Raw genomic sequence first — 18,774 nt, 5'->3', positions numbered from 1 at the left:
GTATAAGCAAACATTGACTGCTGCCATCCACTTTCTGTAGTCTGGCAGAGCGGTGTTTTGTCATCAGTAAATTGTCTTGAAATGAATTCCTAAAATAAGGACACTTAGGCACCTGTGCCTTTCATTTACCTGTGTGTCAGTGGACTGTATCAGGAGAGGAGTTAATGAGGAGGAAAATAAATTATTGCTCAACAATAAAGATGGCTTTATGATCAGAGAGTTTTTGGGACAGTTGAGTGGATTTGAGGGATATAAATCTAGCAATCTGAATATAGTCAAATATTGTTTCTTTGAGTTTTATTCAGTATTTTTCTATAAAATACAATTAATGTTTTTTATATGAATAATATTAGAAATAGTTATTAAAATTATTATTATTGTAACACCTTAACACAAGGGACCAACAATCACTAGTTGCCTATTATTAGCATGCCTATTATTAACATTTATTAAATGACATATTCTGCATGACAATATTTCACACCCATAATCTTATCCAACACCTAAAATAAACTACCTTACTAACTAGTAACACATCACAAATTAGCTATGTAATGAGGCAAAATTCATAGTTAATGATTTGTTAACAGCACAAATTGGACCTTAAAACAAAGTCTGACCATTAGAATGAATAACCTTGTATTTTGCTTGCAATGGCCCAGTCGCAGGAAAAAAAGGGAAAAATGTATGTAGATTAATGCTGTCAAATGATTAATCACAATTAACTGCATCCAAAATAAAAGCTTTTTTCACATAATATATGTGTGTACTGTGCATATTTATTATGCATATAAATACACACACACACACGCATGTGTGAAAAATGTGTTATGTTTACAATAATAAATGTATGTATATATCAATGATATAAATATATTAATGTAGATACAAATATTTTTAAAATATATAATGTGTGAGTGTGCATTTATATATACATAATAAATATACACAATACACAAAATTATTTTGGATGCAATTAATTTTGATTAATAATGTAACAGCACTAATGCAGATTATTTCATTTCATTTCTTTTATTTTATACATAATACTGTCAATATACAATATGTGAATATAATATTGTAAAGCTAGCACTCAGTAAATACATAAATAAATCTTCCTTTTGAATCCTGATGGGATACTCACAATGTTCATGAGGGTGAGGAGATAGTTCTGCACATGCTCTTTTCCATGGAAACGGACAACAGTATCATCTACTCCAAGCAGCACTTCAATGTTGTAGTCATCGTCACCAGCGTGTCTCCGTCTCCTGACTGTCTGATTGACTTGCTTAGCAATATTATCCAGCACCCTTGGCGCATCCAATTCAGGCTCTGCAAGACAAAAGAATTAGACTCAATACAGCCCATTATCTTCATCATTTGGCAAAAACGACACATTAAACTGAAAAAAAGTCCACTCTGCATTATGATGAACTAGCGTCTTGCACGTTTTTCACAGATTGCAGGTGGATGCCGGCCAAGAACAACAGTAAGCAATCCAAACAAGGGTTCTTCATGATCCAACATCAATCCAGGCTATGAACCAATGTCTTTTTTAAACGCTGATGCTAAAATAAATATTTCAAACATCTTGCTCTCTGGCTGGCTCTGGTCTACAGTGTGGGGATTGTGAGGAACATTCCTCAGCTCCTACATCCCGTCATGACACACGCATTCTTGTGTGGCCCAGATCCCAGAAGAGTAAACAACGTCTCTAAAGTTCCACTTCAAAAAGCACAGGGCTTCCCCTCACGCTGAGACGTGCCGTGTGTCCCTTAGCAGGTTCCCTGGTCCACAGTTTCTCCATGCATGTCCTAATTCTCCTAAGGGGCTACCATTCACAAATGGCAGAGTGAGGACTGCACACACATGGCAAACCTACCTAACCCGCTGGCTTCAATTCTAAAAATTACTTTTGATGACAAATGAGACCATCCAGATCACCAGTGGAAATCTACCATGTCTAGACTACTGCAAAATGCAGCCTCACTGCGGCCAATAAAAGTGCAAAGTTATAAGCCCCTCAGCTCAACATGTGTTAGTCCAAGAAATCTTTTTCATTTCAAGGTTTTTTCAAAATTGAAGCATGCATGTTTTGGTTTTATGAATGCAAAATATTTTTTGTATGTTTCACAGAAAGAAAAAAGAAAAAGTAATTTGAAAAATTCTGAAATATTTTTGTGTAACTATTGTAAATATGTGGTGTAAATATTAAAAATGTAGCAGTCATTAAAATATTCATTAAGTGTGAAATTAGCATTAAGTTAGATTAAAATTGAACCACTGATGCCACATGAACTTAACAATGTCCCTACTACCTTCCTGGACCTTGAATGTGTTAGTTGCATAGTTGTCTATTCAGAGTCTGAAAAATCCTAATTTTTGTTCTGAAGATTTGGAATGACTTATCTTTGGAAATCCTTATCTTTAAGTATAGTCAAGTTTTTCTAGTCTGGTTTTACCTAGTCTCAGCCTCAGACGTCAACCCCACTGACTGTTGAAGGAATATCTAATAAATATGGCACACTTAGCTGGAAACACTTCAGGTATTTTAAAGTCATCATCGGATTCGTTAAATTATACAAAATTTCCAGGAGATGTGTGTGTTGCATTCTTTAACATTCCATAAACAAAAATTTTACCAGGTCTCAGAAAAAAACCTTTAATTAAATTAATGAACGTAATAAAAAATATCTTACTGAAACATTAAAAATAAAAATGTTTTCAAGTTTAGGATTAGGGGACAGAAAGTGTTATTACCTCATTATAACAATAACCAAAGTCAAGCGAAGGTCCTGACCATGACAAAAATAACGAGTGCGTATGCTTGTGTTCACCTCCACGCGATCTCATTTTGATTCTTTGCTTGTAAAACTACCTACTGTGGGATAGCCTTGCCAGCCTCACTCTGAACAATAAAAACTGGAGGCTGTAGGCTGCTGTGGAGAACAAAGCAGATGTGCACATGACACAAATAAAAGTTCAGAGCACCTTGAGCTTTAGCACTTTCGATTTACACTTTTTTAATAGCAGTTACCACATGATCTCTCTATGTTTCAGAGTGCTAAATGTTACGTTTAGTTTTCTCCCAAATTCTACTCAAAAGATTAGAAGTTTAAAAGAAAAATAAATGCTGCATGATTACATATACAGTATCTTAATGTGAAATTGCACATGCTGTTGTGATGAAGTAATTGAATTGACAGTATTCGGTTCCTTTATTATCAAGAAATCCGCTTACCCTGACGTTATTTACAAATTGGGCATGCTAAAACCACCTAGGAATCCAATTACATTTTTAAACAAGGATATAAAAGGCTTGAATGCAGTGTATCCTGACAGGAGCAGTGTGACTGGGTTTCGCGATTTTTTTTTCTCTCCTCTATCTCGGTTTAGAAAATAGGTCCCTCTGCTCTCCTTACAGAAAACTTGCGTTAGGATTAACGACCATCTCTTTGATGGGTGAAGGTGGTTTTCCTTCCCTGGAAGCATAAACAATTAGCAGGCAACAGCGTGCTAATAACAAACAGCATTAGGATCAAAAGATGCTGCAGGAGGCAGTTTCGGTGGAATTCTTCCACGTGGCGCTCAAGGATAACACCACTAGCTGTGAACTAGTGTGCTAGGAGCTACTTTAACTATTTATTAAGATATAAGAGAACTGTTGTAAATGAGAGCAGCTGAGTTAGCAAACATCGCCCTCCTAAACCTGGAGTTTGACAGCAGGGGGCTTAGTGTATGAAGGCTTTTAGAATACGCTTGGCTCTATTTGAGACTGTCAAGTTGAACTTTCAATTGTGACTCTAAATATCTTCGGGGTGATCTTAATTAATTTTTTTTTCTATTTGTTCATGAACAAAAGAGCATATATCCATTATTCTGAAAAGTCTCATAAGACGTCAGATAAAACAGAATCTACTCTTAGCTATAAAATACACTGTTTAAGAGAAAAATTATCTCCTTTGCCACACTGAGACTTGGTGCCATCTGTGATCTCTGGTATCAATTCTATTCATTCTATTCTACAGTAAATGCAGTTATGACACAAATCAGTTTTAATTATTATCCTATTCATCTGCCCTGCAGAACAGATGCAGACTGAATATCGGAAAGTTTTCTACTCTTAATAGTTCTGTATTTCTGTATCAACAGGAACAGAATGTCCAAAGTTGTCTAGGAATATAAAAATAAAAATACTGCATCAAATTTATACGCACAGCTGTTGCTAAAACACATGCAGCTGGACAACTGTGGATCATTCGAGTTCATTCTGACTGTTCAATAACTCAAGGCTTTTCAATGTATGTTAGACCCTGGGCTATCATGAGTGATAATGAAATATGATTTGTAGTTTTGGCATCACAAGTCTTCAGCAGATAATTTCTCATTTGACAGCCTAATTAATGCAACAGACTTCAGTGTAACACGATTCTTCAGAAATCATGTATCATGATTTATGATACAAAGTACGAATGCATTTATTTGAAATATAAATATTTTGTTAAACATTATAAATGTTTTGCTGTCACTTTAAATTGATTTATAAAAATCATAAATTCATATTTGCACTCTTTTATAAAATACTGGATTTTGACCATAGGCACAAGGACACAGATAATCATACAATATTCTGCACGACAGCACTCTGATACTGTTTAAGTGTATTGTGCTCAAGTGTAAAGTGTACTCAAGCTGCTTCACATATGCATGGAACTGACAGGACATTTGACAGTAAATCTCACCGCTGTCTGAAAGATTAATATCCTTTACAGTCAAGAGGGGATTTTATTGTCGCGCTGATATAGTGTTGTTGTTTATGCTGTAAATATAATAGAAAAATATTTTGTGTCAGTGGGTTAAGCTCTCAAAGGCCTTCTCTCAGCCTTGCACAGGACATCATGAAAGTGAAAAAACGAATGTCTATAATTCATTAATGAGGATGAAACCTCGTGTGGCGCAATATCCTTCACAAATACTGCCCAATACACTTCAGTGAGTGCAGGGAGCTTGAAGGATGATGGGATATGTCATATTTGATGACTACACAGAGACACTGTGCCACTTCTATTGCCTGTTATGCTTTGTTTCCTGCATGGACTGCCTCATGGGTATGACCTCTTAACAACCCAGATGTAAACACCCCCCACACACGAGAGAGAGAGAGAGAGAGAGAGAGAGGGAGAGAGAGAGAGAAACAATCCATTACCTTTTTTTTTCCCAAGCAACATTTTAAAACAAAACAAAAACAGATGTGTCCGCATTGACAGAAATGGACCTGATAATAAGCCTTGAATAAGTTAAACCAGGCACATTCAAAACATAAAGCTCTTGCTACAAAGCAAACATTACAAATAAGAAAATGTCACTAGAAACTGCACATGATAAATATTAGGCCATAAAAAAACAGAACAGTCATTTAATACTGTCCATTCACATTTAAAAAGTAAAGCAGCTGATAACAGCAAAAATGCATAATATTAGTGCCCTACTGGTGATTTTTACAAATTTATAACTGCATAAAATCCAAAGGCTATATAAGTAGGGCATGAAAATAAACTCACTGCATATTATATGTGTATCTCAAGAGGAACACATTCATAGATTGATAACCCCAGTCAGTGGACATAATCTCTGCCAGATTTCCCTCTTTTTTTATTTCTGTTAATAAATTACTCATGGGAAAAAAATGCGCAGCAGTTGTGACATAATTCTGTGGGCCAAGAATTCTACAAATTTTGCTGATGCCTAATTCCAGCGAACTCTGCACAGACAGGAAAGAAAAAGGGTATTGTGGGATAGTAATACAGCCAGTCCAGTTTGACTGCCAAATGGCATGGCAAAGGGGTGATTCAATGTACAGAGACTCACAGAGTAACTTCCCAACTATAATGACACATTCAAATGATGTAAAAATGCTTTCAAGGTTGACATCAACAAGCCAAGATTGGAGGATCTGCATCAGCATTGGGAACGCACAGGAAATGCATCAGCTATTACAAGTTATTTTCTAAAGGGAATATGGAAAGAACAGTGCCTGAATGATTCATTTCACAGAACAATTCATTTCAGAGTATAATTGTGCCAATTCACTACACATATAACACACTATTCTGTTGTTTATTGCCTGGAGTTTAACTTGAATAAAAAGGGGCTCTGATGGAGAACTGAAGGGCTACACATACAGTACCTCTCAGTCTCTTGGCAAAAGAAGCTCTGTTGGCTTTTCCAATATCCCAATTGCATTAGCCATTTATCAGAATTCATTGTGTGGCTTATAGTTTAATAAATGTGAGTAGCTCCTCAGCTGAGGAACCTATTTCCCATCATGCAGGGTTGAATTAAACATTAATATTTCATTACAAAAGGAGGCTTTAGCCAAAAATAACTGATGGAAGCACGTAATGCTCTCTTTGACTCAAAGGTCAAAATCAGCCTGTGATGCAAGAAGCCCTATATTATTCTACGGCATTTTAATGACAGCTTTATCTCATCCCTTTTGGTTGTTCATCTTTGTTCTGGCTAATTTAAAACAGAAAAAGACAGGAGTCATTTGTAAGGGTTAATTATTAAAGTGGCAAAGAGCATTAGATGAGTGAGAAAATCAAAAGTCCCTTCACTTGCTTCTGAATAAAAATGGCTTAAAGCCTAAAAAATGTTTCCTACCTTGTACATATAAGAATTTGGCTTAAATACAAGACGTTCCTTTTATCATCTACTTCGTCAAGACTCCTGATCAAGAAATGTTCAGTAGCATCGTGATGAAATCTCTTGCAATTGCACATGGGTGGCTAAAGATTGCTAATAAGATAAACTACAAAATGTTTTGATGCCAAATGTCTCCAGGCGAATGCAAAAGCATCTCCTATGACTTTGTTTATACCAATTAACACTCTAAGAACTTCCTACTCAGAATTGCTTTTGCAAATCTGACTTGCTTATGTGTTTTCATGTGCAATTTTCAGCATAGGTTTTTTAGAGGCTAGCTTTCTATGTAGTCCAATGAAAAGGCAATTTAAAGCCTTTCATTTCGGATGTGGGAAAATATTTATATTGACATCTTTGACAGCACAATGGAACAGGAGGGGACTTTGAAATGGCTCTTTTAGGGATGTCATTACTCACAATTTAGTGTTCAACTACTTAACCACATAGCTTTACTCTGTTGATCCCTAATGTGTCAGAAAAGCCAACTGTCTTTGCTTGTGTAGCTTTCCCTAAGTGAATTCAATGTCTGAAGCACTGGAGACAACAGTTAGGCTTTAGAACCTAGTAAACTGTTTCAGCCATATGTGTTATATTTTTAAGTATTTGAATGATAAAAAAAGTTACCGAATAGTAAAGAAAAGTGAGCTCAATTTGCTATCATGTTTGAATATTATACGATATGTATAACTGTAATTGCTCTTTCCTAGCATACGATAATCATTTACATTTAATAAATGCTTTGATGTCAAAGGGATAGTTAACAAAGAAATCATTCAGGTTTGAACAACATAAGGCTGAGTGAGTTGACCGAAATCAAATTTTTGGTTGAAATTTAAACAGCTTCAAATAAGGATATAATTTGACGGCCGAAACCTCAGATCCTCACAGCAATATAAAGGACAATAAAATCAATTAAGTCCACATCTGAAGAGTTTAAACTGCAAAAAGGAAAACTGCAGTACTACCACTGATAAGCAGATTTAAGGTTGACAAAAAGTCTCAACCTTCAGTTAAGTCGTCGTCTCTTTATCTCATTATGTCGATTTCACCTGTCAACTTGACATTTTCTTGCCTTATATATTTGTGCATTGCAAAGGGATTATGTGTTTAAGTGGCTGTTTTTATTTGCCTCAGCTGTTTATTTTAAAGCCTCCCCCAGTCCCTCAGCAGCTCAGCAGGCTCCATTTCTAACATAAACCCTTCCATTCGCCAAATCTGGATCTACCACTTGAGACGCTGTCAGGTCGGAGACAAAAGCCAAAAGTGCTACACCTCTAAGCTTTCCAGACCAAATCCGGGATTCTCTGAGGTAGCACAGTCTCTTTGTCTCTTCCTTCGTTCTTGATCTAACATGTTTAATTTAAAAGCCTAGCAACTGCAGCATGCTAATAGACGCTTTACCCAGCACGGTATGCCAAGGCTGTCGACCACGGTAATTGTTATTCCCTTTGGTTAAACTCATCTCTTCAGGGGCTGGAGCCAATCTTTACAGCCAGTGACAAATCACCTGAGGAGTAACCGAAACATGCACTGCAACCAAGACAAAGTAGGCGTCTGGCTGCCTGACTTGCAATTTACACTAAATGAGTTCATCAATGTCCTGATGTTATCTGCTCCCCCAGACCTTGTGACCTTTCAGATAGATGACTCAGACTCTTTGGAGGAAGACTGAATCTAGATTACGTTGCCAATTTCTGATTTGTTATCAAGAGCGAGGACTCTGTGGCAAGTCTGTTGTAATCTTACAGCTGTGCTTCTGGTTCATGTTGTTGCAGTGTCATTAAGCAGTCTGGCTGTCATCCATCACAGCCACTGCACAGACATGGTAATAAAGCTGTGCGAAAACCATGCTAAACAGATAATGGGATTGTTACACTTGTTTTTAATATGCTCCTCAATGTGTTGGAATTTATCTGCATGAAACCAAAAATCATTAAGAGACACTTTCTATTCTGTGGCCTTGGGGAACGCTTAGTATTATTCACGCCCAAAACTATGTTTGTAAAGTACGGCTCAGATTAGAAGTATCATTGGAGTGATTTACTTCTTTAGCTTGTGTAATCAAGTGATTTTAGAGAAGAGCTCAATATCACAGAATGAGTTTAAAATGGCTTGAGTCTGGATTATTTAAACTGAGATAGAGGATGGCATGTTGCTAATCTCATTATGGACTAAACTGTGTTAGCAGAGATGAGGATGATATACAATTTTAAATTTGGTTCTCAAATACCTAGAAATGAAGTTGTGAATTGTACCTTGCAGTTAGATTACCTTTGCCACCATCTGGGTTAATTTGTAAAAACCTGTAAATACTTAAAGAAATAAAGAAACTTGGGCATCAACGTATTTCCACCTTCAGTGTGCTATGCAAATGTTTGTGCTCTGTGTTTATCTTTAGCATGATTTGGAAGCTAATAATTTCCCAAAAACACATCTTTGAGAGGAAATTGGTTTAAAATTCAGTGTTGAAATACTTTTTGACCACTGCTGAACACTGTATGGTGACTGTTGCACTAATAATTGTCACGCATTATTCATTACTGAAAAAAACAATAGTGAAATGCGGGACAGTATTTACAAGGACATTACTTCATAACAGCTCCACAACAGCGAATGGGAGCTGTTAGGAACAGTTTAACAAGCTGAAAGAGGTGTAAACATTTGAAATGGGTCACCAGCAAGACGTATGCAAAAAATTTTACATTTTAAAATATGTATTAATTACATTAATTACCTACCCTTACATGAATAAAAATACAAACCAAGCAGCTATATGTTTACCTACGTAAATAGGAGGTTACCATAACTTATTTCTGCTAATCTAAAATGCGAGACAGAAAACCATTAAGCTAAATTACTGTTGGAATAGTTTTTCTCTGTCTTTTTGTCTTTTGGTCTCAAAGCTTTTCAGTGTGTTTGAACATACAGGTACTGATTCTACCATTGTCTCCACTGGTAAAGAATGATAATAAGGGTGTTCTTTCGTGTAATTTTCTAGTTTGCAAAAAAACATTCTTGACATACAGATATCCATAGTCTTGTAGGTGTTGCCATCACCATGTACTTTTTAAGGTCCAGGAAAGAGACTTGCACACTTGAAAATGTAACCTGATCGATGCTTTGGTCTTTTCTTAGAGACACGTTCACTTAAGTAAGGAATACTTTTGGTCAGGAGGGCGTGTAGAGGCCCTGACCTGTGGACCACTGAAAGAGTTCAAATAACGCATGGCTGGAAACAGCATCATAAGGTTAAATAGCACAGTAGCATTCTCTTTTATAGACAGCTACCAGGCCACAATTCGATTAGTGCCACAATTCGATTAATGCTGAATGCGGGCAAACAATCGAATCTATAACATCCTTGGATGAATTGGATGCAGTTGCTCTTAGATCATTGTATATCCAATGTCCATGAGACCAAACCCTATGAAGAGGATACTATGCTAAAATACTGTAAAAAAAAAAAAAAACAGTACAAATACACTGCCGACTGAGCTTTAAAAATTTGCTGTTAATTAATAACATGCTGTTAATTAATAACATGATATAAAGGCTGCCTTCACCGTAGAGTAAGAAAAGCATACTGTACAGAAAAAAAAAAATTAATACAGTACCTGTTGCTTCTGACAATATATTGATGGAAAGCAAAACATGCGGCCTATGCAAGAACCTGAACATTATTTACAATGTTAATCTTGGAAATCTGATTACTTAGACTAGACTTCATTAGCTTAGCCTTTTCAGACAAAGAATAAGAAACCATCAAAACTTTAATTGCTTTACACATGTGCATATCACTGTTCTGTTTCGTTCTGAGTTTAAATTGTTTCCTTGGTTCAGTGTACTACAAGAGTAACTGGATAGCTGAATTAGTTGGCAAAACCATCATCATAGGAACAAATATGCTGATATTTTGGTTCATTTTGAGTCATAGTAACTGTCAGGCATGTCTGAAAGTGAGCTTTGATTGAGCAATAAACCATTTCAGACTGTTCAGTCTTAAAATAAAAAACAAAAACCAAAAGCATTTTAAAAGAAAGATTTCAATTTTGAAAGAATAAGAATTACAATGTTGTAAATAATGTTCAATTTCTTTCACAGACCAATTGTTTCACTTCATAAGACCTCAAAATATCATCAGGAGGATCTTGTCTGCTTATGCTATTTTGACTCTTAAAGTGACGGTGGCCATTGACTTGCTTCATCATGGGCCACAATTTTCTTTACTCTCCTTCTGAAGAAAAAAAAGTCAGATGCTTCTTGAACAGCCTGAGGTTAAGCAGTTTTTTTGTGAACTATCCCTTTAAGACATTTAGAGAGGGTTATCTACATAAATGGATCATAAGTCATTTACGAAGCATTCACATTCAACTGAACATTATGAAGCTTTATAAGTAGTTCGTGAACTTTCACAATAGGTATGATAATAGGTCCACTGGCCAAAAAGAGAAAACTCTTCCTCATCTTATCAGTTGCACGCTGTGATTATCTAAGCAACAGGAGCGAGAGCGTAATCATCTCTGCTTAAGGCATGTCTCCCACCTGGGACAATGGAATGCCATCCCATCACCATGACAACTGGTGCTACCACACAAGCACTTGACTCTTTAGAAGCGACTGAATTGAGAGGAAATCTCAAAAGGTTATGACCGCACAAAAGGCTCGACTTCCCAGAGCTTCCCACTGGTTGAACGTGATTATAAAATTACTTTAACAAAAAAAAAAGTTGGCTGTGAATTGAAAGTGCTGTCAGTCATTCACAAGGCCTGGTGGTGCTTTGTAAAAAGGTCTGTGTGATCTGGCTGAGAAGATGCTGTTCAGCAATAATGGGCAGGCCCACCTACAAAGAATGTCTGACTTCAGACTTTCTGGCCTGCTTTAGTATGCTGTACATTTCAAAAAAAAGTGTTATAATGCATTTGAATTGCTTTTAGCAAAGTCGATATTAAACTATTTTTTAAAAACACCATAAAGGAATGTATCTTCTCCAGATAAACACTTTTCTATCTCTACTATTTACTCAAAAGCAACAAAAAAGCACACGTCATTAAATTGATTTCAGGACAGGTAGTATTCATGTGAAGACAAAATTATGTTATTAGTTTTTAACTGAACAAGTCAGTTATACATGTATACAACAGTTACAATATAGTTGCAATATACTATCAGTGTCATAATATATTTGGTACAGTTGTTCTAATCAACAACATACTATATCAGTGGGGATAATTTAGACCTGAAAATATAAAAAAAATCTAATAGAAAATCTAATCTTTTGTTACTAGCATATATAATGAAAAAAGAAAACTTCCAAGGAATTAATTACTTAATATTTTGAATTAGATGTTATTTTATATTTTCTGCTTGAATGTAAATTTTGTTGTATTTGTCATTTTTATAACTAAATTCAGTTGTTTAAAATTTTAGTAATTTATTTTATTTCTTTTAACAATTACGCTAATTAGCTTTTTGTTTTAGTTAACTATAATAACCCTGATGCAAACCCCTGAACTAGGGCCTTCATTACAATGTTGAATGTGAATTAAATTGATCATCAGTTAACAGGAAAAATAGTTCATTGGTCCCTTGTCTGATTTCAAACAAATGAAACATTATTAATGATTTACAATACAAGACTGTAGAAAATCCTAAGCTAGAATCAGCTGATGCACACAAAACTTCAATAAACCAGTGGTACGTACCGATCGGCTGGTAATCCAAAGAGATATCTGAAGGAGCTTTCAATACTGCAGACCTTCGGTAGACCACATGCACTCTTCCCCTCTCCTCGTGTTCTTGTGTTCCTCGCTCCAGAGGCTCAATGAAGTACTCATCGGAATCAGTTCGAATCATACCAGCCTTGGGAGAACAACAATAAGAACAACTGTTGACAGAAATAAAGGGAAAACTGAAGTCTCTTATCTAGAAAATAAACCTATAAAAAACTATGACAGATTCGACAATGCAAATAAAATATGTTCAGAAATGTAAGTGACAATAAATCTCACCACTGATGGCAAGGCCCCTGCCAAAACACATCATATGTTTTTGTTGGAAGGGCAGATGCTCTGCATATCAGACTACCCTCATCTTCTGATTTACTGTTATCTTTTAATCTTGTATTCAGTAACAGTCACAACACATTATGAACAGGCACAGAACGCACCTCCAAACATTCCTTCTACGAAGTTAAGCAACACATCATACATTTTTTAGCCTCATGAAAATTCTATTGAATTGTCCAGTGTGTGCCTTCACAAACAAATGTTTTCTCGAAGCCCCAATAACAAATTAAAAAAACAGACAGAGTTAAATATTTGATGCATTTGTCAGTGAATAATCAGGGGTTTGAATCTCTCTGCCCTCAGCCTCCTATTAGTTTCAAAATCTTTAATTCATAAATGCTCTCTGGATGCAAATCGTACCAACACACATTTGTAAACAAAATGTGTTTTTCCTGCATAACTCGAGAAATTAGATTTCCCCTGACTTATTTCCTTAATAAGTCTGAAATACACATATTATATTTATCACACAAAATTATTCAAAAAAAATAAAGAAAGTGGGAATAATGAAAAGTCTAAAATCAAAGTTTTAGTATTGTGAAAATTTAATTATCATATATAATGAAAAAGAAAACTTCAAGGATTTCACCAAAAATGTATTCAACTTTCTCCTCAAATTTACATGCTGATAATAAAAATTTTATAAAAAAAATAGCAGTATTTTTATACATTTACATTACATTCTTTTATGTCTTATTCACTAAACAAAAAGTATTGCTGCATCCTGTGTGTTTACGTACAGCATGTTTGAGTCACTACAAATCATACTGACATCACACCAGGCCATCTTGACTTGAATATGTGATCGTATATGCGCTTAATTCTGTAGTGTGAGTTCATATGCTCAACTGTGTATTTGTCTCTGTGCACGCAAGTGTTCGAATGTACAGTACTTCAAGTGTGTGTGCATGGACCGACCTCCTTGCTCTTTTAAAACAGCCTCTCAGTTTTACCTCCAGCCCCAGAGTCGGCCTCCTGGACACAGAACAGCCTCTCAGAGGCCATGCTTTGGAATGTGCTGAAATACTAGTGCTCTCTCTCTCATTTTCTCTGTCCACTCTCTCCTAGTCATAACCTGGCCACCTCTTCTCAGAGCCATCCTGTGCACTCAAGAACACACGGTTTACCTTTCTCCATGCCTGCTGCCTTTATTAATTTCCGATGAACTCTACGCTTCAGCTGGCAGTGTTTGCTAATATGACTTTTTAAAATGCAAACGATGTATTAGTAGATTCCTTAAGCTGCACAAATGCAGCATGAGAATTGCTCAACCACAATAACACTAGTTCATTATGTATTATTTTAAAATCTCATACCCATTCTTTTTCAAACTGCCCGAGGCATATAAATATGCCGTGCACTGCTGACAGAATCAGTATGCGCCAAACATACATGTTCCAACCCCCTGATTCTTCCCTGCAGACACACAGGTCACTGCACCAACCACCTGAGCCAAGCTGTTTTACTGTTTGAGAGAGAATATCTTTGCACTTTAATCACTTAAATTAGAAGTGAATTAATGCCCATTTGTTGAGGGAATAATTCCCTGATGACAATGCTACACTGATAACAGAGCATTGTTTCCAAGTGCTGTTTAATCATGTAAAATGCTGCTGCATTTGTGTGCATTCCAATATAGGCAAATACTTTCTGTTGTACAGTCATTTTAACTGACAATCAATCAGTAAAGCTAAAGATACATAAAAACTACTAATATACTGTATATTGAAATCTAGATCAATGGAATCTTGTATTTAGGGACCACAAGCTGTTAGAGCCTGTCTGACAAGCATGTATATATATATATATATATATATATATATATATATATATATATATATATATATATATATATACTATTGCTGAAAACAATCAAAAATTTAAGGTCAATGTATGTTTGTTTAAAAAAAGACAAAAGAAAGAAATACTGCATAATATGTCTCCCAGCGACAGATAACACTGTGAGAGCTCAGGAAAATTTAACTAAAGGCCTTCAGCTATTATTTTCTATATACCTGCTGAAAACACCAGCAAAGTTGGTTATGTTGTGTTGGATGTTGGTATATACACCAGGCCAACAAACTAATTTAACTAGCAAGACTTCCTTGCCCAACCAGTATCATTATAATGGCCATGGTGGCCACCAACTATATAAACACCAAACCAGTCTTAACCAGGAAATTCATGCTGGTTTAAGGTAGTATCTTCAGCAGAGACATTATTGCGTATACTTCAGATATTATTTCCACAAGTGAAGATTTATTATCTGAGACATTACATACACCAAGTACAAATTAATAGTTTTGTTAAAAACTTTAGGAAAAGAGGAAGATGAAAGAAGTAGAAAAAAATAAAGAGTGTGATTCAGCCTAAAAACATCAAAGGTTGTGGAAATAAAATAAAAAAATTCAAGGCTTTTAAAATGTGATATTGTACACATAATGTCCTCCCCAAATTAGGGTACTATAAGGAAACAGTGGTCCAATAGACTAAGACTAAGAATCTAAAGTCCTTGAGCTAAAATAATCATGACATAATTGTATCCTTATAAATGTATTTTATGTTTTTTTTCATATGCTCTTTGTGTCCAAGGAAACCAATTTAGAGCACGTAGAAACAGAAATTAAACTAGTTTCATTAACATTGAAATGTTCTTCCCAGAAACAATTTCACTGGACTGCACAGAAAATTAACAGTCCTCCATAATAAGGCTGTGGCTTGACACTGTGATCAAAAAATACCGCAGCTTATCATGTTCTGTGAACTACTGGCATTCCCAATAACCCACTATTACACTCAACCCTCATTAAAAACATTAAACGCATCTCTGAGGTGACAGTGCCAACGAGAAAACATGGAGGACAGGGTGGTCAACACTATTACCACTCCATTAGCAACACCAACCAACGAGCAGCTGGCTATGTGGAGTGGACAATCGCAGGTGGATAGACAGAGCCTCTTGCCTTTACCTAAACTGTAGCCTTCGAAAGGGATCAAGAGTCCTGTGTTCCATCAGTTTAATATCCCCAGCATCAGCGCCCGCCAAGCAGACACCAGCTATGAGCCAAGACAAACATATGGGATTCAGCTGAAGGGGTCCAGTTTTCTAAGACGGCACTCCAGTCTAAACTTCTTAAGGAGCCGGTCTGAACGTGCTTCATTTAAAAAAAGGTACTGCCACTTTCAAAAAAGCGTGGATTCAGCCGACACACTGCTACCTTTCACCCGCCATGTTTTTTAAAGGTGTGTTTGGTTTAGAAATGTGTGTAAACCTTCGTCATCATTACCTGCCATTTTCATCCCTCCTTTAAAAGGAACTTTTAAAAAGTTATGCCAGTTAATTTCTTTCACTGGGAGAAAAAAAAGAAAAAAAATTAAAAGTCATCTAAACCAGAGAGGAAAAGAGGAATATCTGTATTTTAAGGAAGAAAATTCTAAATAAACAATGCAGAGCAAAAATATTTCATGAGTACTCAGGAAAAATAAACTAATAATTACATTTACACCATACATTTTGTTACTTAGTTGTTACAAAAATCTGCTATCTAAAGCTTACTGGTCATTACATATAATAGTGGTACTGAAGAACTTTCTAGAATTTTGGAAATAATGGGTTCTAGATCTTAAATATTAAAGCTATACATAAAAAAACATTTTATGTATATAAATACACACGCATGTATATCTTTCAGAAAAATATGTTATGTTTATATATTAAATGTATTAATAAATTGTATTAATATAAATATATATGTAAATACATGTACATATTTTCAAAATATATTGTACATGTGTGTATATTTATATAAACATAATAATTACTGGAAGTACACGCATATATATTATTTAAACCAAAACTTTTATTTTGGATGTGATTAATTGCAATTAATCGTTTGACAGCACTACACATTATATTACTCTATAGAATGTGCAATCTGTCACTCTGAGGATGTATCTGTAAAATGTGCTCTTAGGGCAACCATAGCATGCCGGCAACTGGTCGGCTCTTCTCCAGAGGGCAGCTCTGTGGATGTATGTGTCTAGTGCTTGCACTGGAAACAGACATTTAAGCTTAGCCTGATCTGTGGAGGAAGCGTATCACCAGGGTGTGTCGTAAGCCAACAATGCCCATCAGCACATGACGATCTCTCGGGTCGGGAAATAGTCATGAGTGGCCATTCAGCCTGCGGAGTTGTAGAGGATGGAAAAGAATTCTTTAACCTTTTTAACCTCTTTCTACCGTGTGCAGGAACATGCAACATATGAAACATATTTGGCAGTAGTTCCATACTGCTAAATAGTCTACTAAGGTAAACAGTCTCTCGAGACTGGCCTCTAGTATTAAGAGAGCTGCTAGCTTGGGGCCCTACAGCAGCGCACCATGCAGGGGGCTCTGAGCTGTGTGAGAGCTCTCTCTTTGATCCTCACAGTATGAGGAGCTTGTACTCGTTGAGGGCTGCTCCGCCCAGCAGCCTCCTAAGCTGGAAAGTGATGAGAAAGCAACTGCTGGAGCACCAACACTAGCATACATGCCCCCTGGAGTCTGTCAACAACCGTAGTTGCAGTGTCGCAGAACAGATCCAAAGGCACGAGCGGGCATCCCAAAGACAGACCCTGTCATGAAAATCTTTGTCAGACAGGGTTAGCCAGAGATATCTCTCCACCACCACCATGCTGGGCAGAGCAGAGAGATAAACAGCGGTTTTCCTGAGCCCTCATATATCCTAAGTGCTCAGGCTCCTCCAGCTCTTTCATCAGGTCTGTCCGGTATGCCTGTAACACAGCAACAGCATGACCTGTTGTCGAGTACCCACTAGCCAAAGTGTTAGTGTAGCACGCAACGTCTTGCGGGCAAGAGCGGAGCCTTTAAAGGCAAGAGCCCCTCACACTGGAGGCGTTCCCATAGTGTTGTATGGCGCAGCTCAAGTTCCTGAAGAGGAACCAGTCATAAGTGTCAATTTTTCGAAATTGAGAATTATACATCATCTAAGATCTGAATAAATAAGCTTTCCACTGATGCATAGTTTGTTAGTATAGGACTAAATAAAATCATTTGAATATCATATATATATATATATATATAGGGTGCAAAAAAATCTAAATACTAAAGTTCTTAGCAATGCATATTACTAATCAAAATTAAGTTTTAATAAAATTTACAAAATATCTTTAATGGAACATGATCTTTACTTAATATCCTAATGATTTTAGGCATAAAAGCAAAATCGATCATTTTGACCCATACAATGTATTTTTGGCTATTGCTTTAAATATACCCCAGCAATTAAAGACTGGCTTTGTGGTCCAGGGTGACATATTTGAAAACCCAGAATATACACAAGGTATCAATTTATTACACTTTTATCACCCCAACCCACAATGTAAGTGTGAAAACCGATTTTAAAAATCACCTTTACATTCAGTTTCACAACACTCTGAGAATAAACTGAAAATAGTTACTTGAGCAACAGTATGTTTGCGAGATTTCTCAAAATTTCTGTATGTGGCAAACCCAAAGGAACTCTGAAAAAAGAAAAAGGAATAGTATGTGACGTCATTTTAATCCAATTCGAAAAGTCAACACGAGATTCAAATCAGAATCATTTCTTTCTTCTTGTGCCTCTCTGAAAAAGCACCCAAAGCAAACATTTACCCATTACTTTGAGTGGTGGCAAGACCTGCTTGGCTAACTCTAAATAAAACTCAAGCTGCTGGTGAACAGGCCCCAGTGTACGGAGCAATGACAACAGAAAATGTGGCTTTAAACTGGTCATAATTAAAAATGTATAAATACATTAATATATCAATACAAGAAGCCAAACACACACGGCTGGAGTTGCTAGTCTCTAGTCTCTCCTGAAGCAGACCTAAAGAAATAGGTTGCCTCTGCATATCCTCCAACACCTCCCCTCCTCAACCTCAAACCATATACCAAAACAGCTCAAGGGTCAAGCCTCTGCAACAGGCAAGTCCTCGGCTGAATCAACAAAGTACATCAATAACT

At 36.2% G+C, this 18,774-nt stretch overlaps 1 protein-coding gene across 1 annotated transcript in view; it reads right to left on the bottom strand.

Moving 5' to 3' along the window:
- adamts3 (ADAM metallopeptidase with thrombospondin type 1 motif, 3) overlaps positions 1 to 18,774 on the bottom strand; it is a 74,104-nt gene that overhangs the window by 46,750 nt on the left and 8,580 nt on the right. The window contains exons 4-5 of the mRNA XM_043245786.1: positions 12,408 to 12,564; positions 1,145 to 1,332 (exon numbers count right to left, since the gene is read on the bottom strand). Coding sequence (XP_043101721.1) covers positions 1,145 to 1,332; positions 12,408 to 12,564 — 345 coding nt within the window. The remainder of the gene's footprint in view (positions 1 to 1,144; positions 1,333 to 12,407; positions 12,565 to 18,774) is intronic.

The sequence above is a fragment of the Puntigrus tetrazona genome, chromosome 7, assembly GCF_018831695.1.
Source record: "Puntigrus tetrazona isolate hp1 chromosome 7, ASM1883169v1, whole genome shotgun sequence".
NCBI lineage: Eukaryota > Metazoa > Chordata > Actinopteri > Cypriniformes > Cyprinidae > Puntigrus > Puntigrus tetrazona.
This window is presented reverse-complemented; position numbering and strand designations above follow the sequence as displayed.